At 29.1% G+C, this 22,915-nt stretch overlaps 1 protein-coding gene and 1 long non-coding RNA gene across 2 annotated transcripts; one reads left to right on the plus strand and one right to left on the minus strand.

The window, feature by feature from the left end:
* Positions 1–2,461: 2,461 nt before the first annotated feature.
* LOC132952250 (cholesterol 7-desaturase nvd-like) lies at positions 2,462–10,558 on the plus strand. The gene is made up of 4 exons (XM_061024522.1): positions 2,462–2,468; positions 2,512–2,942; positions 10,146–10,316; positions 10,397–10,558. Exons 1-4 carry the CDS (start codon positions 2,462–2,464, stop codon positions 10,556–10,558), a joined length of 771 nt encoding a protein of 256 aa, XP_060880505.1.
* A 236-nt stretch (positions 10,559–10,794) lies between these two features.
* LOC132936149 (uncharacterized) lies at positions 10,795–16,501 on the minus strand. The gene is made up of 9 exons (XR_009663408.1): positions 16,332–16,501; positions 16,206–16,247; positions 15,756–15,935; positions 15,226–15,416; positions 13,534–14,789; positions 12,958–13,462; positions 12,750–12,886; positions 12,562–12,659; positions 10,795–12,496 (listed from the first exon to the last, which is right to left on the minus strand). It is a non-coding gene; the product is annotated as an uncharacterized LOC132936149 (long non-coding RNA).
* Between the last annotated feature and the right edge of the window lie 6,414 nt (positions 16,502–22,915).

Consider the following 22,915-nt stretch of genomic DNA (forward strand, 5'->3'; position numbering starts at 1 on the left):
CACTGGGCCACTTTTCCCGATCAATTCAGACATGTAGTCTTATAAATGGTACGGATGAAAATTCAAGTAATAATTATATAAGTATATCGTAATATAATATATAATATTCTATGTTGACAATAAATTATGATTATTTAATGGAATACAGTCAAGCGTAAGAATAACATATTTTATTATTAATAAACTATAATTTATACAATCCTGAGACAATAGTGAAACTGAAATAATACTACAATGTTTATAGTTTTATGTTTTATTTCAATATTTAAAATACTTAACCACAACCGTGTGTTGTAACAGCATAGTATACCTTATAATTTTTTATAAGGCCGGATATTTTTTCCATTTTAGACAGGTTTCCATTTAATACAGGTTGTAAAAAAAAAATTTTCCCCATAGATCTTTATCAAATGTAATTTATTATTTATTATTAATTTATTTATTTCATTATTTATTTATTTATTTCAAACGATTTTCTGGAGTTGAGTTTCTCTAATATGTTTTTAACCTTCGCAGTGTTGAATAAGGTTACCCGTTTACTGACTAGAAATATGAAAGTATCCATATCACACAGATATAATATAGATAAGAAACAGATTATTATCTATATCTGACATCTGTGTCATATTGTGCATAATATATTCTTTATTCAGGTAACGACAGGTTTTTAATTATTAGTATCTAGGTATGATTCCCAGTATTATCTCCCGTGGTAAAGTTTTGGCCATGAGCGAAAGGATAAGCTTACAAAATAAAAATATGAATTTAAAATTTAAGACTAGCAGCAACTTTGATAGACCATGAAAATATTTTTTAGATTTTCTTAAAATCAGCCCATTCAGCCTCCTCAGCCTCCCCTAAATACGACCCTGTATAGACGTATAGTAGTACCAGTAGTCCAGTAGGGAGGTACCTACTGACTACTCTATATATTATTATGGGGCGTGATTAGACTGGGCCGTAGTTCCACCTATGGCAACCTGCAATGTCGTAACCTCAACATTTGAGCCCGCGAGTGATATTTTTAACGTCCCACCTCCATCTGGACAAGTATCCGAGATATCTCAAGTGGGTTCCTCCGCTTGCTGAAATTATTTCATACATTGTTTAAATATTATTACATACACTGTTTATTACTTGTTTTTCTTGAAAACCAAACGAGGTGATAGAAATATAGGTATCATAGCTATGTAATACGTATTATTTTGTGCAAAACCGTCAAAAAAGTAATGGAATTTAACTAATTCAAGTGTCCCAACCTTTTTAATGCCATATAAAAAACATGCAAAAATACTTAGGGTTTTTCGTTACAATTTTGTATAATATATTTATGTAGTGTGTCAGTGTCTAATCATAAATTTCATACACTCGTCGACCGCCGCCGTACCTACTTACACCGCGCATGAACATTGCGTTAGTAAAACTCATACGTGCTACAACACAATTATAATTGTAGACACAATATGTTAAGAACATATTTTAAGAAAATGAAAATGTATGATTTAAATCTTAAAAAAAAAAATGTAATATAAAATATATAATTAAAAGAAAAAAAAGTGTCGTAGGTTTTTAAAAGTAATCCGACCGCGGTTCTTCCAAAATTTTCTTCGTTTTCATCAAGATTTAAAACATTCAAATTATTCCCGTCAAATACTTCTCAAAATAAATATACATTGTCCGGATGTAGCTTAAAATATTCAGGAGTGGATGATGTCGTGGAATGCTTTTGTTGTGGACTTATACTTCATAATTGGGAAAAGCTGGACGATCCATGGATTGAACATTGCAGATTCAGTCCAAGATGTTTATATGTATTATTAATGAAGGGTAATTAGTATGTTCAAAACATATTGAGTAAATATTGTAAAACCAAAGAAAATTCTGGATGAACCGCGGTCGGATTACTTCGTATACGATAAACTAATAATTGAAAATTATTTGAGATTTTTGAAAATTCATTTTTGAAAAAAATAATAACTTATAAAACAATTTAATGAAACTTTGAGAAAATAAAGTAAATTAAGACACAACTTTGACTAAACGATGGATCATTACTAACTGAATATAAAAAAATGATTAACTTATAACTTAAAAGTATATAAATTAAAAAAAAATACGGACATTCATTAATTAGATAAATTACAGTGAATCCAACATAAATGAAAAAAAAATGTGAACGTAGTAATTATTATTTCAGTTTTTATAATAAGGTTTCTTGGACAAAAAATGTGAAATCTCCCTGTACAATGCTATACGGTAAATATTTTTTGTGTGAGGGGCAAACAGGTGGACAGCGAGTGTGATATCTCCCCGTGATTTTTGTTACGGTAAAATCATTGTGTTCAGGGAGGACATCCGCACTTGAACGTTGTGAAATTACCGCGGTGAAAAAAAAAGACTGTGAACATACAATTAATGTATACTACTTGTCTATTCTGTAAATTCAGCGAGTGTGACGTAAATGACGAGTCAGTAATCTGTGAATCGTTACAACTTACAATGTGTACACAGGATTGTCGTCGATGGCGGCGTCGGTGAGGAGTTGGGAGTGTTGCGAAGCCAACGGGTTCGTGTTCATGTGGTACCACGCAGAGAACGATGTGCCATCGTGGCGGCCGGCCAGAGACGTCGAGGCGGCAGGCCGTGGGTGGACGTACCGCGGCCGCAGCGAGCACTACGTGAACGCGCACATCCAAGACATCCCGGAAAATGGAGCGGACGTGGCCCATCTGCCGGCGCTGCACGGCCACATGGCGCTCGGTGGCCAGTACGCTGCGCAGGCCGACCGGTCGCTGTGGAGGTGGATAGGCGTCCACGAGTGGACGGCCGCGTGGCGGGCGGATGGCTCCCGCGGCCGGCACGTGGCCACGCTCGATCTGCAGCACGGGCTAGTGGTGTTCGGCAAGTTTATCGTTTTCAAAATGGATGTGGAAGCGCAACAGGTAAGTACACGCCTAGTACCCAAGGCTGGGCATTAACGATTTAAAAAGTTAAAGTTAAGTTTAAAAGTTTATTTTATTTTAACTTTTTAACTTAACTAATTACTTTTGGCTTTTCATTAACTTAACTGTTGACTTACTAAATTTCTTTTTTAATTAAAGTGAAAATGACGAATTAAATTTTCATTTTAAGAAGTAATAATTAAGTTCATTTATTTTGTTTTTAATTTTATTATATTTCACTAATTCATTTCAAATAATATTTACCGTGAATTGTTTAAAGTAAAAAAATTATATGTATGTATGAATATAACTTATATGGAAATACTCTATAATGTATACAGTATAGCTGGTGGTCTAATTTAGTTTTGGATTGGAAACAATTTAAGTACGCTAGCGTTGTATAAACAAATTAACTTTTTTTTAACTTAATAAAAAGTTAACAAAAAGTGTGTATTAACTTTTAACTTAACTGAGTTAACTGATATAGTTAATTTAACTTTTAACTTTTTGTTATTGGTGCATATTAACTTACCTAAACTGAGTTAAAAAAAATATTTGACTTGCCGAGCCTTGCTAGTACCTTTATAGCTGGTATTGAGGCAGGTTTTAGAAAATCATATTTTAGAATGCTGAGTTTTAGAATTCCAAGTTTTAGAATCACTGTGTTTTAGAAAATAAAACTTTTATAATTTCAAATTTTTAGAAATATTTTTTTTTTTTTTTTACTGTTTACTCGTATATAAAATGTTTTTTTAATAATTCTTTAATAAAAATTAATTCTAATACCTAATTCTATAGTAAAAAACTAATATAATAATTGTTAATATTTAAGATTGTTAGCGCAATAGCTCTCATAAATTCATCTAAATAATAATTACTAATTAGAATAATCAACTATGCGTTTACATATTTGCAATAAGTTATTATTCCGTTGTAACAATTGTAAATATAAATATGTTACATGACACCTATGTATATAATACGAACTCTACTGTATATACGATTAACTGCCGACCGATATATTATTAATATTAAAACACATACATAATTGTAAGGCCTATGGCCAACGCACACAATGTATTAGTAAGTTAGTTCGCTGTGCACCTTAGACCTCAATACACACTACGATTACCGCACTCCGTATGACTACGATACAGTTACATAGTATAATAGGACATAGTTGATATAGTTGTGAGTATTAATATTTGTAAGTGTTTAGTAGACAATAAAACATAATTATAACTAAAAAGGAATCCTAGTAATTTAAATATATTTAAGATCCTGATAACTACATATCTGCCCCTGGCTACGGTATTTATATCTATAGGATCCTACGATTCTCCCTGGATATCTTATATTTAACTGGTCGTTCCCCCGACCACGTTACACCGTGTCGTTAATTCGTATATAGATTGTAATAGTCGCAACTAAACCTCTAAAGTTTCCATAATTTAAAATGCCTCACAGAGCAGTGGGAGTTAGCCCACTACAATCCCTATTACCAAAATTACATAATTTTACAAGTTATAAATCTATAATAGTCAATAGGTATTTGAAGACTTTTTTAAACATATTTTAACATACTTCATATTAAGTATAAAAATTAAATTTATATGTATACCTAAAATACTCTTTTTATAAATATAATATTATGATTTTACCGATAAAACTTATGGAGATTGGAGAGTTACCTACCAGTTATACATAACCTACCATCTATTTAGAGCTTTTTAATGTGACTGTAACTAGTGTAAATTATTGGTTAAATATTAATCGTAAGCAATCCATTTTTTCATAATATGTATCGTTATGCGAATCATCCATTAATTATAAGAATACGTAATCATTTATAACAAATTAACAATGTTATGTCATGATGACCAAAATAGTTTTAATTTTTTTTTCGTTAAATATTTCGTATTTTAAAAACATAAAATTGATGGTATTTCACTATAATAATGTTAGACCTAAAAAAACAAGGGTTGCTAAATTAGAACTCTGGAGTACTAAAGACTCTTTTGCACCTCCCTAGTTGTGCCAATGCAGATAACAATAAATAGTTTTTCATACCTATACAACCATTATTTACGTACGTACTACGTAGGTACGTGGTAAACGAACAGTATAGACATTATTTATAATATTATATTTTATAGGCAAATTGTATAAGATTTACGGAGACATGATCGATTCCGCCAGTACTTAAAATTAGTTAAACATTTTAAAAACAACTATTGATTCCGCCCATTCGAAATTTTAAGTCTAGTAATTTAAATATATTTAAGTTCCTGATATCTACATATCTGCCCCTGGCTACGGTATTTATATCTATAGGATCCTACGATTCTCCCTGGATATCTTATATTTAACTGGTCGTTCCCCCGACCACGTTACACCGTGTTTCATTGTACTTTTTTCTCTTGAAATACTTGAATACTTTATATTTCAGCCAACAATTTATAATAATTGTATGTAACACTACGTAGGTATTTGGTACGATGTACGGCACTGGTCAACTACTTTTTGATATTTCTCGTATTCGATCAGATATAAAATAATCACATATTATATCAATAAAGAACTCTATCTTAATTCTAATTCGATAATAGTTGGCAATATCAATCAAATAGAAACTTGATAACGATTATTGAGTAACAAAACATTATATATATAAATATTATGTACCTATTCTGATATTTCCCGTTTCCCAATCAAACATAAACTATTATTTAAAGTGGCTTTAAAGATATTCCACGTTTTTGGTAAGAATACGGGTTTAGTTTTTCTTTAATTTATATTCATATCGGCACCAACTCTCTTATACGAACCATTTACATTATATGTGATATCGAAGTAATTTAATAATTCATTCGCTACAGGGATAATAGTTTGTTTTAAAAACTAAATTTTCTGGTAAACCCGTTCAAGGGGAAGGAATGCCAGACCATCAGTCATAGAACAAAAATGACTAATTTTGTTATCATTCATAATATACGTTGTTTGTAAACCTAACTCCTGGACCTTACGAAATGTACTCTGGCAAAGATGGTAAAAGCACCCTCTAATAACTAATTCTTAAAACATTATTAGCCGCTGTAATTACTGCCTTTTCAAAATCTTGACTTAACTTAATAATTATTAAATTTGAAACTTTTATTCCGTCGGACTTTTTTTTCGCCGGATTTTTGTTCGGGGATTCGTATATATTAATCGTGTAACTACATTATAAATACGACGTATTCGTAAAATTTACGTATATTACCATTCTAAGTATTTTGATAATTTAAAAAATAAAAGTTTGTGATAATAACTAATACCAATGATTGGAAGGTCTAGACCAACCTTAAAAACAAGTAATACTTTTTCAAAGCCAAAGTCTCGTTTATGAATCTCATTTTCTCATTTGAGTTATAAGTATAGCTTAAGCAATATTTATTTTTAAGCATCGAAAATTAATAAAATAAGAACCTATGAAATATTTTTAATTTGAGTGAGTAATGCTGTGGTTAGTTTTCAATATTCATGAATACTTTCAATATAATATGTAATAGCACAGTTTAAATAATTTATTTAAGTGGTAAACAGGTGCCAATAACGCTATAATTTAAAAATGAAATACCTTTGTTATAATTAATCGAACATGGGTGTTTCTATGCATGTTCTAGTTTTTGATATAAATAGGTACCTATCCATATTTGTAATCGCTAAAAGATTTGATAATTAAGTTATTTTCTGATGATAAAATTTAATAGTACCAATAACTGTACACTTGACCCCATATACATTCCTTATTTATACACAATTCGATAACAGAAACAAATTAAATAACATTCATAAAGAAAAATGCTAAGAGAACCGCCTTTACCTTAAAAGCCTTAACATCTTGCCCTGACTTAATTACTGAAAACTCGTAAGTTGTTACCTATTAACACTAATAATAGTCTAAACCCATTGGCTATTAATATAATATGCATAGATATTAGATAGGCACATAATATATTAGTACCTATATTTTTATACCTAGGTACTGGTTATGTGGATAATGAATATACATATTTAATACTAAAAATATTCTTGTAAAATAATGTAAAAATGTAAGTGTAGTAAAAAATTGTACAATCAAGTAGGTATATAACATGCGTGTGATGTGTTATAAATTATCATTAACTGTGCGTGTGTATGGACATAATCAAATCATCAATGCATAATAGACAATAGTTTTTTTTTTTTTTAAATATTTATTAGAATATAAACAATCTAAACATGTAAGTACAATAAGCTTATGTGCTAAGAGAAAACATGGCATGAAAAATTGAGTAAGAAGCCGCCCTCTGCCGACACTTAGCATGAATTATTTATATATATGTTTTGTTTTATTTTTATTTTTATTTTTATTTTTTTTGCAATATGTTGAGATTAAAATGAATATATACATGTAATGAACATAGTATATTTAAGATTTATAATTGTATTAGGTCACGACACCATTTCCTTTTTAGCCTGCGCCTTGGATTCCCTGGGAGGGTTAGAGAGGAGAGGTTTTTAATAAGAGGATTTTGGTGGGATAGAAGTCGTGTGCGGGAAGCGCAAGTAAAATGATTGAGCTTCTTCATTGATGGTTTTTAAGGGAAAATCATTATGCAATTTTAGGTTAGAAACGTATGGTGGTGCATTGGACAGACGACGAAGAGATTAGACAATAGTAAAGATAATGTTATTAAAAACTACATGTTTCGTATTTTCTCGTTTAAGTTAGCGGTAAAACCAACAATGCCTACCGATATATGTATATAATATTATATAATTTAGTTTTTAGTTTTAGTTTTTCTGATTTGAAAAAGGTACATTTATTGATTTTTTTATTAGTTTACCAAAGTAAGCATTGATTCATAAAAATCCTTAAATATGCAAAAAAAAAATTAATGTATATCTATGATTCCATGCCATACAAAATTAATTTTACATTAATATGGGTAGGTATGTTTGATCATTATAATAATATATTGGTGTAGGAAATGAAAGAGCTGATGCACTTGCCAAAGAGGCTACTGTGTCACAAAATGAAACCCCATGCCAAGTTTATTCAATAACCGACATCAAACAAATAATTAAAAAAATAATTCTCAATATCTGGCAAAACCAATGGAAAACTTCTAACGCCAAATTGAATGAAATTAAAAACCACATTCTCCCTTGGCCAAACAACACACTCACCAGAAAAGAAGAAGTAGTTATCAATAGGCTCAGAATAGGCCACACTGGATTAACCCACGCCTTCCTAATGAAGAAAGAAGACCCACCCATGTGCCCGACTTGCAACGATCCCATGACAGTTAAACACATCCTCACCGACTGCAGAAAGTACGAATTACAACGTCAAAAATTCAATCTAACTTACCATCTCGCTGAAAACCTCAACATCGATACCCTAACCAACGTTCTCAAATTCGTAAGGGATACTGAACTTCATAAAGAAATTTAATATATATTATAAGTATAATGTACCTACCATATTTAATGTAACTTATCTATTATTAATATAAATACTAAGTAATTTTTTTGTAGCCAATGGGCCATTGGCCCATAGTTGCCGAGGCATTTGTCACAATAAAAAAAAAATAAAAATAATATTGGTGTTGTCGTCGCCGCGACAATGTGAGTACCCACCGACCGACCGCCTCGCACACGCACACACAGTCGTTATTGTTATAATTTGTATTAAATGTTTTTTGTGAATTATTGTTATGTAATATGCAGATTATAAAGCTCGTTATCGCATGCCGCCGGGTCGGCTGTTTAGTTATGAATAGAGCGCGGATTTTTATGCACTAAAAAGTATCAAAATATGCCATATAATATGCAGTAAAAATCATGAAAATATGCAAAAAATATGCAGTAAAAATCATGAAAATATGCAAAAATATGCAGTAAAAATCATGAAATTCATTTTTTTTATTTATTTAAAATTTTACAAATTAAACTTCTTATAACAATTAATTACTTAAATACTAAAATATTAAATACTTATATAAATTTCTCTTTAAATTTTTTTAATTTTATTTACTATTAAAATGAATGATCATATGCATTTCAAGTTTTTCTTCAGTGAAGCTATGACGTTTATCAGTTAACATATTTTTAAATACTGAAAACGAACGTTCGACGTCAACCGAAGTTGTTGGGGCATATTTGAAGCAACTTATTATTTTCGGGTCTTGATAAACATCTTCGAGCTGAACGTTTTCGCCTGATAGTACTGCATTTATTTTTCGTAGAATTTCTAGACCTTTATTTTTATTGGAAAGCTCATTTAATTTTGTAGTATGTGTTGCACCTTTTGGCCCAGGAATAGAATTAATTTTTTCTTTGATTTCGTCAATTATTGAAAAATATAAAAAATATAGAAAATAAATAAACAAAATTTATTTCTATTTGTATAAGTACTAAACTGTTTTTAAGTGTTGATCTACCTGAGACTTCCTCTCACGAAAAATAGATTTTCCACAAGGATTACAAAATACTACTTTTCCGTCTGTAGTGAAAACTTCGGTGTCTTGGTTTGCTGAAGAAATCCATCCTCGAATTTTGTTGCAAATTGAACTACTTATTTTCGGCATGTTAACAATTTACGGACAACGACAAACGATGAAACTGAATTTACTGAGTCGGTGGTATGTCGATAGTTGACTGATACAGCAAGAGGTATTAAGATTATAGGTAGACACAAAAGTACATAGTACAAAGTACATAGATTATTTTCTAATCGTCGATGTAACAGAGTGGTATGTCGATAACGACGATAACCGACTTTCATAACTTATGAATCATAATATTTTATTTTTATACAGTATACGTATATTTTTCCAAACAATTAATAACCAATTTATATATTAACCATTATGTAGGTAAGTATCTAATTATTAGGTAGGTAATCAATAAAAATTATGAATCCTTATATTTTTAAAAATTCATCATAAAGATGGTTAGGGAAAAGTATTTTGGATCCAGTGAGCAGCTTATCTACGGGCGTGCCTGACCAGTTATGGTATTATATTAATATGTTTATTACATTTGTACATCTATAATACACAACATGTTTATTGTTTATTTATTTCAATAATACACATATTTGTTTTGCGCTTGAAAAAAAATGTACAATGTCAATACTAAAATATTGAAGTATAAATTTTTATTGCCTTATAGATTGGTCCTGGATTAGTGATTTTAAATTTTAAAACCAGTTTTGGGCCCATAAAATTGGTACAAGTTGTCACATTAGTCGAGCCATTGATTCAAACAATTGTACATTGTATCTACTGTCCAGTGTATTTGTCATTGTATGCTTCAATAGTTTTATTTATGGAAGCTGCGATGGTTGGTTTAGTGTTAATTACTATTGTTTTATAATTTTCACTAATGAATACTAAATTATTATGTATTTTATGTTATTACAGTTCGAGAGAGATGTAGTCATTTGGAACCACGAGAGTTACATTGAAAAGCCTTTAGTTTCAGAACAAGAACCAACATTCTTGGCACATAGAAAATGGTACAAACAATTTTATAGTGCCAATAGTATACAATTTAGTAACAGAAAGGAAACAATGGATTGGTAAATGAATATATTAATTTTTATTTAACATAACTGAAAAATATTACTAAATACATATTATATAATATAGTATTATAAGTATGTAAAATTACAATATTAAATTTCACTTTAAAAATGTTGTCAAATGAAAAAAGAAATTATTATATAATGGAAATATTTAAATATACATAATATAATATTTATCACTTGAAAGGTTGTGTTACCTTTTTTAGCCATGTTAATACTCTCATTGTCATCAAAATTTTCTAATAATGGTGTCAGAACTTCCAAACACTTAAGATGGTATTCATTTAAAAGAATCAATCTAATCAGTTTTAAAACAATTAGCTACAATATTACTAGCGCATTACTCCCAAAGTCCTGAAGTCCCAAACACTGGTCGTACTACACACAATTTTAGCCCTGCTGTAGAGTATATAATTTTACTAAACCAATTTGACTAGTATAAAATCAATTATTACAAATTACAATACCAATAAAATTATATTATATTTTATTTTCCTGTCAATTGCTTTTGAACTTGATATTCATTCCATAGCATATTTTAACTAATTTTATTTTACTTATATGAAAATAAAAACTAAAAAGTGGGTAAGCGGATGTCGCTCTGCTGTGCAGTAGGTTAAAAGTGGGTCAATGTATAATGGATTGTATTTAACTGGAATTCAATGATAAAATATCATTGTATAAGAAAAACGATTCTGAGCGGTGACGGTTTGTCAGTCTGGATATTTCATATTGTTATTATTTATTATAGCCTGTTAGTTAATTAATATTTATTTTTATTTATATTATATTTGTTTCTACGGTGATAAACAAAACGCAAGAAATTAAAATTCCATTTTTAGCGGTCTTTCGTAATTTGTTGATGGTTTTTCTCGTGGCATAATTAATATCACTCAGCGTTCGCGAAGATTAACATAGGCAAACATTGTGGTTACAACAATATGACATAATATTTAGGGGCAAGTGCCAACCCTGTAGGAAAAATATAATATTAAATTAAAAGGTGGGCAAGTGGCTGTCGCTCTGCTGTACAGTAGATTAAAAGTCAGTCAATATAGCGAATGGTGTTAAATTTGAATTCAATGATATAATATCATTGTATAAGAAAAACAATTCTGAGCGGAGAAAAGTTGGAAACTGAGTATATCTGTAAATAGTTTGAAACAAGTCAACAATAAACATATTCAAAATTAAAATTCCACAACTGAAACAATTGCATAAAAGCAATACAAAATTGATTTACAATACAAACAAATGAGTTAGTTGTCGAAATATGCAGCCCAAAAGTTCACAGTTCCAATCGTTATGGTCATGAAACAAATTCTGTGCTCACTCAGCATATCATACTATCACCCAGAACAAATATGCAAACATATAAAAATCCGCGCTCTAATCATAATAAAATCTAAATAAAAACATTAAAACATAAGTTAAAAAGTTTAAAGCAACATATTGATCATAAGATTACTTTTAAAGTTTTTTGATATCCATAGATATAAAAACAAAATGTTCTCATTGTTTTATATGCCTACAGTCATATCTTGTATTATATTCAAATTTATTTCTTCTTACTCACTTAAAATTTCTTAATTAGTATGTACAAAAAACTACTACAAGTATAACAATAAATTATAGCACATTAGTCATATATCTCTAAATTTTAAATTGCAATTACGCTATAAATACGACAAGTATGAAAACTATGATAGTAAACCTAATAAAGATTTTAAATACATTTTTCTCTAACGAGAAAATTTAAAAATAAAGTTTTCTTATAATTATAAATAAGTCTGAGACATATAGTTTTATTCAAAAAGATGATTCAGAGTGCAATTGAAGGTAATTGGTGTTTGCTTAGCTTTCTTTCAAAGAAGTTTGTCTTTTCTTGTTGAGAAGTAAATTCCATGAATAGAAACGGGTTTGACGACCAGTAAACCTATAATTTACATATTCAATAAAATTTGATAGTTAATATTACTATGATCAATTAAATGTACATACTTTGTATGTATGCGTATGTAGGACACCCCAAATTTATTAACAGCCTATCAGCTACATCTTCAATATAATGTATCTTTTCACAGCTCATGCCAACCATTCTGAAAGGTGACGCCAGGTTTGTCAAAAAATCTTGTACAATAGTTACAATATCACAAATTGAAAATTGGATACTCGAGTGATAAACTTACATAAGTGTGTGTGAATTAGACATTATTAAGTATCTAAGGCTTTTCTGGGTGAATTAAAATCATCAACTGTAAGGTCTCCATATCCTTTATTCGTCTGTTCATTTTCTTCTAACTCATCGTCGGAAAAACACAATATTCTGAAAATGTTAAGTTATAAAAAATATATAAACATAACAGAAATGCATGAATAATGTTAAATCAATTTTACTTCTTAGATAAGATTTACTAGTCGTGCTCAGAGCAGTACTACCAGTGTTGCTGTAGAAATGATTACCGCCATTATTTCCTTCTATTTTCGTTTTTTGGAAATCTATATTTGTGAACAAATTAGCATATTAGACTGATCCTATATTATTAAGAAATATAAACAGTACAACTAAAAATGAAAATGAAAATGAAGGTAATGTGGCAAAGCGATATATTGGATGTTTTACTAAAAAGAATACACTTATGAATGATGATATTATTCTAAAACATATGATTACAACTCTATACGAATGTAGTCTGTTTTTCTGTTCAAATTTTAAATATCTAATCGAATGATTCAAAAGTCGGTGAATAATAAAATAATATTATGTTGTTATGGTTAAGTTAGGTTATCACCACAATACAGGGAGTATATATCTACGGTCCCCTTCCTGCGGTTGGCGATAGCAAATTCTTTATTTGTCCGTTCATTTTCTTCTAACTCATCGTTGGAGAAACACAATTTTCTGAAAATGTCAAGTTGTATTAAATATATAAATACAACAGAAATTCATGAATTATGTTAAATTCATTTTACCTCTTGGATATAATTTATTAGTCGTGCTCAGAGTAGTACCAATGTGTCTGTGAATTACTAAAATGTATTTTACTTCTCTAGAAATTAGCCATCTATGCTGCATCTGAAGTAAAATCTGGGGAACGCCTATGCACAACAATCAGATCACCAGTGAGGAATTCTAAAATAATTTAAATTACAATTAAACTATAAATATGAAAAGTATGAAAATTATGATAGTATAATTAATAAAGATTTTAAATACTTTTTTCTCTTATTATAAAATTTAAAAATAAAGTTTTTTTATAATTATAAATAAGTCGTTGGCAAATAATTTTATTCACAAACATGATTTAGAGTGCAATTGAAGGTAATTGGTATTCACTTAGTCTTGCAAAATATGCAAAATATGTGTGTAAACTCTAAAAACATTATGATGATAAAATATGAAAGACAATGTTAATAGTAGGTATTTGGAAAGTAAATATTTAAATTTTTGAGCAGAGTATTTTTTAATTAAGATTTACTTTTACTATTAACGTTGAAATCTAGTAATCACCATTGCATGAAAACAATTGTTAAGTGTAAGACATCTGCTAAACAACTACACATAAACTATGGACCTGAAAGATATAAGTTATAAATAAATGTGATATTATATGTAAAATAAACAATTCATATTAACCTGTACCAATAATTAGGTTGTACAACTTATTAGTTTGTATCTATATGAAAGTTTAGATGTTCATAATGTTAACATGATTTTACACTTCAATAGAACTTTATTTTGTAGCAAGTTACCACATACTCGCAATGTCCCAAACTACAGTTTAATTGTCATAACAATCAGATCAATAGTGATGAGTTCTAAAAAAATTTTTTGTTTCTAAAAATAAATGCAGTTGATAACTGTATATTATCAACATTATTATCAATAAGGTATGGGATTTGTTAAAATGACAGTAAACAAAGAAGACTTATATTTTTAATGTGATTCCATTAAAATGTCTTATCCCCTATAGTTAGCTCAAAAGAATAAAATTGATTTAAAAATTGTATGGTGTATACAAAATGCTAAAAGAACTGATTTATACCCAATGTATTTGAAAACACCTATGAATTTTCAATTTTTACCTGTCATCCAACTATATATATACTTTTATTTCAGAAAAGATACTGAAGTCCAAACTAGTTACGTGTTTCTTTGCAATTTAGATATGTTGAGGCCCTCATCTGTGTTATTGAAATTGGGTTCTTGCTCAGAAAAATTGTATTGCCTAAAAAATTAAAACTTTGTTAAAAAATATGTCAGTGCATCATTTGTTTTCTCTCATTGAATAACGATCAACATGCAAATGTGAGTACAGTAGATCAAATTTTGTATTGTTAGTTTTAATATTAGAGTGATATGACATAATATTATAATCAAACTTAAAGACAAAAATATTTTTTAAGCAACCTCATACAGAAGCACTAAGCAATTATTTGTATTTTATTTCTGAAACAAGTTATGAATATATTAAGGCATTAATAAATAATTATTTATTTATCAATTTATTTTGTCTAAACAGGCTGAGGCCTTTCTATATCCAAATATATGTCCACTCACACAATTATTGATATTATACAATAAGTCTCGTGAACTGGTAGGTGTGAGAGATTAAAGCACAGTAAAATAGCTTTAAAATAAAAACCTATTAACAATATTCTCACCCTTAAGTTTCATAATTTGCTCCAATATTGTATGGCTTCATCTAAGTCGGTAGAATTATCTTCATAAAAGTCAATGTCTGAAAAATTGTCAGGATATTTGATCGACTTCCTAGTTCCTTGTATGTGGTACATCATATATTTCAGTTTTGAAAATATAAGTATAATCCACTGATTTTCCATTTTTTGTTAATCTATATTTTGAAAAAATTAGCAAATTAGTCTGATTAGACTGCTCCCATATTATTAAGAAATATAATCAGTACAACTGAAAATGAAAATGAAGGCAATTGGGCAATGCGATAGTTTGGATGTCATACTAAAATGAATACACTTATTTATGGTAATTTTTTAATAAAATGTATGAATATAACTCTGTACGACTGTAGTCTGTATTTATGTTCAAATTTCAAATAATCATAATTCACTAGTGATTTAAATGTCGGTAAACAAAAAAAATAATAATATTATAGTGGTGAGCCATCACCCTGTATACTCTCTCTCGTAACAACTCTCCTGACGGACACACTTACATGGCCGTCATGCACGTCTCGAGAATTTGTGCAATTATTTGTCTGCTAACGACCGACAACGAGTAGCAACGTCACGCTCTAACCTCGCCGACATTGTTCCGTTCTGGAGACAACATCGTCGTCTACCACCGCAGCAGCACAGCGCAGCACGTCTGACACCTTCATTTGAAACACAATTTTCTGAAAATGTCAAGTTGTAAAATATATATAAATACCTATTTCATGAATTATGTTAAATGATTTTACATAGATGCGATTTATTAGTCGTGCTCAGAGTAGTACCAATGTCGCTGTAAATTACTAAAATTTATTTTACTTTTCTATCTGAGACAAATGGTTTGGATTATGTTTTGAGAGCATTGTTTACAATCAGTCATTGAGAAATAATTCACTAGTGATTCAAATGTAGGTAAACAAAAAAATAATAATATTATAGTGGTGAGACATTACCCTGAATACTCTCTCCCGTGACGACTCTCCTGACTGACTGATCTATAGTTGTGAACAAATTAGCAAATTAGACTGACACGATATTATTAAGATATATAATCAGTACAACTAGAAAATAATACTTACAAATTAAAACTAACATAGTTAGGCTAGGCGATACTTCGGATGTTTTACTAAAAACAATACACTTATGCATGGCGATTATGTAAAAATATGTATGAATAGAACTATTCGAACTCTGCACGACTGTGGTCTGTATTTTTTTGTTCAAATTTCAAATAATTGGAATTCGCGAGTGCTTCAAACGTCGGCAAACGAAAAAATAATAATGTTATGTTGTTATTTATTTGATAACAATTATTATTATCATAGTTCGTGATACATAGTGATAAGTCACAATGATTATCAATCGGAGGTACTTCTCGCCGGTCGGTGGCGGGCATTACATTTTACCGAAGACCGAAACTTCGTGAACGCAGGTTACTGCCTGCTCCACGACCCGCGATTTAAGAGGTAACACGGGCGTTTTATCGTCTTGTCTTATATAGCAAATTTACGCTCCGTGTGATACTTTTTTATTTTTTGTGTCTTTGTGCACGATACGTAGTCGAGATAACGCTTCGCTTTTCATCTTTTCCGGAATTATTACGTGAAATCGGTTTCGGTTTTTCGTGTAAGTGGCAGTCAGAGCCGTACTGAGCCATTTTTTTATCCTGAAGCAGAACTTAAGCAATGCGCCCCCTGGGTTTTGGGATTGACACACTCACAGCTTTTAATATTATTAATACGATTCGGAATAATCTGAAAAGTTGCAATTAGGTTTCGAGGAACAAGAAATAACATTTTTAGCCACAAGTATATAATTTTTAATTATTTAATTACCATCTTCTTATACTATGGTAAACAAATAAATTTGATATTTGCAAATTATTAGAATTATTCAAAATAATAGTTAATATGCTAGCGATTTATGTTTCTATAGATAGTATGGCCATGCTTGACAATCTCTCCTGAACCATTGTAGATATTAAGTATGTTTTTATCAATTATTTAAGTTTACTGAAACTCCTTTCACATGTTACGTCCCAACCGACGTCGATATATTCCTCGACGCAGAAATCTAATGTCCCTAACCGTCTGAAGAGCTCTTGTCCTGGGCTTCTATATATATGATTGTGTCCTTTGGAGTTGGTGGTCGTAGTAGTGGCTAAGTTCGGTCATGAGACAGAGTTCGGATCTCGTATTTGGTATGCTGGTCGACTCATATCCTTCGTATGGGTGTTGGCTTTCCAGGAAAGATACGTGTGACGATACCTTCTATAGTTCAATTGTTTTCACTACGCTTTTGAAACGACCTCCGCATGTTATACTATACTAATAATTGCCTTATTAGTTATAGTGTCAAATATTATTAGAAACGTGCGGCGCGCAGTACACAGTTAATATATGACTACTTAATACGTGGGTGCGTAACACCTCCTTTCTAAAAAAAAGACTTTATGTTTAAAGGCTTAAACATAAATCTTTAACATTTCCATAGTATGTAGTTATTACAATAGTTTTACAATAGTGATACATTGGTTATAATACATTGATACATAAAATAGTGATAAATTGGTTATAAAATAGTGATAAATTTGGTTAGTAAAATAATAGTTGTTAGTTATTAGTACATTTTTTTTTTTATATAAGTATATAGTCTCTTTTGTTTTACATTTTCTTCTTAGTCTAGTGTTAGTAAATGGTGGTCATATATGTGTAGTTAATATACGTATTCTGTTATTTCGGGCGAAATGGAAAATAAAGTCATAACTCATAAAGATAACATAATAAATACTACCAATAACAAATTAGAAAATTATAATAATAATAATAATTCAATAATTGTAAAGTAATAAACGAGAAACGAGTAATCAATGAAGAAATATATTTTATATTAAATATATAATATAACGTTTACGTATCAGTATTATACAATAATTAATAATTTTTCTTAAGTTAATCATTTAATATTTTTGCGCCCCCCAGCATCAGGCGCTCAAGGCAAATGCCTCGCTCGCCTCTGGTGGCAGTACTCTAAAATAAATTGCTGTACCTAGATACGTGCAATTTTCGTTGATTGTTTATAAAATAATTTAAAACCATAACATTTTCAAAATATTTTAATTCATGTTGAGCTGTTTATATAGGCATATTTTTCTTAATTGTCGATAAAATTTTTTTCGCTAATAACTTGGGAATGTAATACTAAAAAAAAGTCTAGTATAAATCCACAATAGTTTTTTATGAGTGTCTGAAGTTGGAATTTTGACAAATTCTGTAAAAATCACGAAAATTTGAAAATTATTTTGAGTTAGAAATTCATACAAATGTATACCTATTTTTATTCGAAAATCGAATATATATATATATACATACGATTCCAGAAGTTCTACCCTTGACCAAAACAAAATATTTCAGAGCTGTAACCACTGTCATGCATTACTAGGAATCGTGTTTTTAATTTATTATTAATTTAATTTAATTTTAGATTCCGAGTGGAACGATTTTACAATGATGTGTGTCTATTTTTTAACTTTTAATTTTTAAATTAATTTTCTTATTTTCTGCCTGTCATCACAATTTGGGCAGTAACACTGCTTCGTTTTTCTTCAACAGTATCTTGTTCGATGGGAAAGTAAATCTAGTTGGTTAGGGAGATAAAATTTTAAAATTCTCAATAGTTTTAAAAACGCCGCTAAAAAAAACATAAAAATTAAGGAAAAACGGGAATTTTTACGCAAATTCGGTTTTTGACAAAATCGATTTTGGTTTTTGGTGTAATTTTAAAACAAATGAACAATATACATATAATTTTCACTGGTCGTTTATTTATACTATAATAATATTTTGTTTTGTTTTGAACTGTTTAGGAACATTTTCTGTTTCAAATTGTATTAGTCTTTTTTTCTATGAATGTCAATAAAACTTTATTAAGTATATTTGATATGATATAAAGATGAACAAAGTAGTTTATATATAACCAATTTACGTAGAATCTTGTTTTAAATTTTCAATCCTTAGCTATAAAAGTAATTATTAAATTTGATAAATGTTGTTCACATTTGAACTTTAAATGCTTATAAAAAAAATTGTGCCTATGTATTTTTAATATTGTTCAACCGCTATACAATATATCAGGAGCATTGCATTAAATGATTACGCTTTATTAACCAACAAATACAATTTTATTGATAACTATTGAAAACCAACAATGTCCATAAACAGCTCAAAAAGAGTAAAATTATTATCAACATTTTATGGTGTATAGAAAATAAAAATATAAAAATTCAGTGAAATTATTTAATTAATTAATTAATTTTTTAATTACAATCAAATAAGAAAATTGTTACATGAAATCTAGTGAAAATCAAATGTTGTAATAATATGAATTTCAAACGTACATAAAAATTTAATTTGACTTTCTTGTATACATATTAGTGTGATAAAGATCAAAACTTATGAGGAACCTTGTATTACATTTTCAAATCTTAGATTTAAAAAGGAAATTTTTTATGAATTTATAACTGAAAATACGTCTTTTTTACGAAAAAACTATTACAATGGATTTTTAATTTTTTCATCTGCCTTTGAAACAATAACCTAGGAGCCTTCTATTAAATTTTCAAGCTTTTTTACTCAACAGATAAAATGTTATTGATATTTATAGAAAAAAAACTAAAAAAAATGGAAACTGAAAATGTCTGTTAACAGCTCAAAATAAGTCCCCCCCTCCCCCCCCCCTAAGTACCTACTAAATTCACTTTCCTATCAGAAAAGATACTTTTGAAAAAATCAAAAGTAATTTACTGTCCTAAAAGGTGATTACAGACACAAAAAAAAAGACACATCATTGTAAAATTAATACATTCATCGCTCCGCTCAGAATCTGAGTCTTCTTTAAAAGTCCTTGATGTCAATATAGCTAAATGACTAAACATTTTAAAATTAACAACGAAATAGCTTACGTATGACGACACCTTTTATAGTTTAATGGTTTTCCCTACGATTTTGCAACGACCTCCGCTTGTTATACTATACTAATTTCCTTATTAGTTATATTGTCAAATATTATTAGAAACGTGCGGTGTGCTATTATACATAGTTAATATATTATGATTACTTAATACGTAGGTACGTAACACAATGCTTCGCTTCTCAACTTTTCCGGTGGGAAAGTGAATCTAGTTGGTGCATTGGGGAGGTCCAAATTCCCAGTATCTATAGTCTCCAAAAGCGCCGGGAAAAACAAAAAGAAATTAAGGAAAAACTGGAAATTTTACATAAAATCCGATTTTCGACATAATCAATTTTGGTTCTTGGCGTAACTTTAAATCTAAAATAAATTACTTACGTACCGTAGATACATGAAATTTTAAAACTATTTTGATTCGTGTTGAGGTATTTATAGGCCTATGAAATTGTTGACTATTTTAGGTTTTTCTTAATTTATGTCGATATATAATTTTTCGATCCGTCAAATAACTCGAAAATGTAAATACCTACCTACTTACAATACGTTCCTAGTGAGTTTTTGTTAGTGGAAATTAAAAAAAAAAGTTGAGCTTAAATCCACAATAGTTTTTTATGAGCGTCTGAATTTTGAATTTTGACAAAATTCGTAAAAACCACGAAAATGTGCAAATTATTTTGAGTCAGAAATTCATAAAAATGTATATTTTTATTCGAAAATTGAATATTCACGATCCCAATTACCAGTTGTTCTACCCTTGTACCAAATAAAACATTTCAGAGCTGTAAATACTGTCATACTAATGTACATTACTAGGAATCATGTTTTTTAATTTCTTAATAATTAAATTAAATTTTTTTTATAATTATTTGACAATAAATATATTCAAAATTAAAATGCCACAACTGAAAAGTTTTTAAGTGGGTTACTGTATAATGGGTGTTTAGTAAGTTTCCACACGAAACATAGCAGGTAAGCCGATACACAATATGTAAGTTCCCTCACGGAAAAAAATTAACCTATACGTAAATTCCCACACGAAAAAAAATTATACCGAACACTAACTTCCTTTTAAATGAATTTAGTCCATAATTTAATATTTATGGTCCATAAATTATTATTTATTTGTATAGGTAAAATTAATAATAATAATAATATTAATAATAACAAAAAATTCAAATTTTATTTGATCAAACACTTCACAATATTATAGCTAATAGTCATACTCAACATTATTGTTATGTTTACTTAAGAAACAAAATCGATATCTGTAAAAATAATTATTAACTGACAATCAATAATTTATTTGAAGTTAGACGAACAACAATATACCAATATGTATTTTCCCACATGGCGATAAATTTTAATACATTACATTCTATCTAGTTATCTTTATTACCTATTGGCTATAATAGTGTGGACAGTCCATTTTATTGATTTCAGTACTCGTTCATTACTTACAGAGTTAACATAGAGTAATCTATTACAAATTATAAAAATGGACGTAATTATTTATTATATGTTAAATGAAAAGGGAAATATTCTTTTAGTCCATAATAATAATAAATTTTATAAGAAACACACTGCGACAACAAATATATGGATGTGTGTTAACACTAAGTGCTGTTCTAAATAATACACCAATAATGTATAATTAGTTGAAAATAAAAATACGTGTTTTGTACCCACGACGAAGAAACTACCTACTCTAAACCAGGAAAAAATAAGTAATTTTTGTAAAAGAAAAGCAGTAGACAGGGTTGTTGAAAAACCATCAAAAATTATCAGACGAGAACCTACACAACATAAAAATGCAGGTAACTTTTTAATGTCTGATATAAAGCTAATTTCCAGAAATGTACAAAATGCTATAGCCAGTTGTTATTCCTAAAATACCAAAGTCAAGAAAAGAAGTTCATAATACTTTGAGTTATATTTATGTAAAAGCAAATAGAGGTGAACATTTTATTTTTGAAAATTACGATTTAAATGAGATTATTATATTTTCATGTGATAATAATATTGAATTTTTGAAAAAGAACTGGAAATAGTTTACATGTATGGCACTTTTAATTATTGTGATAAAAATTTAACTCAACTTTATACAATTCATGGATTTGCTATTTACCAGATAAAACATTGAAAACATAAATTGAATTATTAAAAAAAAATTTAATGTAGTTGGAATAAACCCAAATAAATTTGTCTTAGACTTAGAGATATCAATGCACCAATCAATAAGTATTATATTTCCGACAGCACAAATATGGCGATGCCGTTTCCATTTGGGCCAAGCTTGGTACCGTAAAATTCAAAGTTTAGGGTTTGCACAAGAATTTAATTTTGCAAATGATGAATTAGGAAAGTGGCTGGTACATATATTTGGTTAAGCATTTCTTCATCCAATATAAGCTGGAGTTTGTTTTATAGATAGCTTCATAGCTGAAAAACCAGAAAATAATAAAATTAATTTATTTTGCGATCATTTAGTGACTAATTACATCAAAGATACGAGTAAGCATACTAGTATTTGGGCCAGTGGTTGTTCTGATACAAGCCTTACTACAAACGCTTGAGGAAGTTTTCATTCTGTATTCAGCTCAAATTTTTATCACCATCAGCCTAAGTTATTCAAAATAATAGAAGTCTTAAAATTTTTCAATGTTTAGCTATAAAACAGTGACAATAGATTTTTAAT

This window comes from Metopolophium dirhodum, chromosome 1, assembly GCF_019925205.1.
Source record: "Metopolophium dirhodum isolate CAU chromosome 1, ASM1992520v1, whole genome shotgun sequence".
NCBI classification, from domain to species: Eukaryota; Metazoa; Arthropoda; class Insecta; order Hemiptera; family Aphididae; genus Metopolophium; species Metopolophium dirhodum.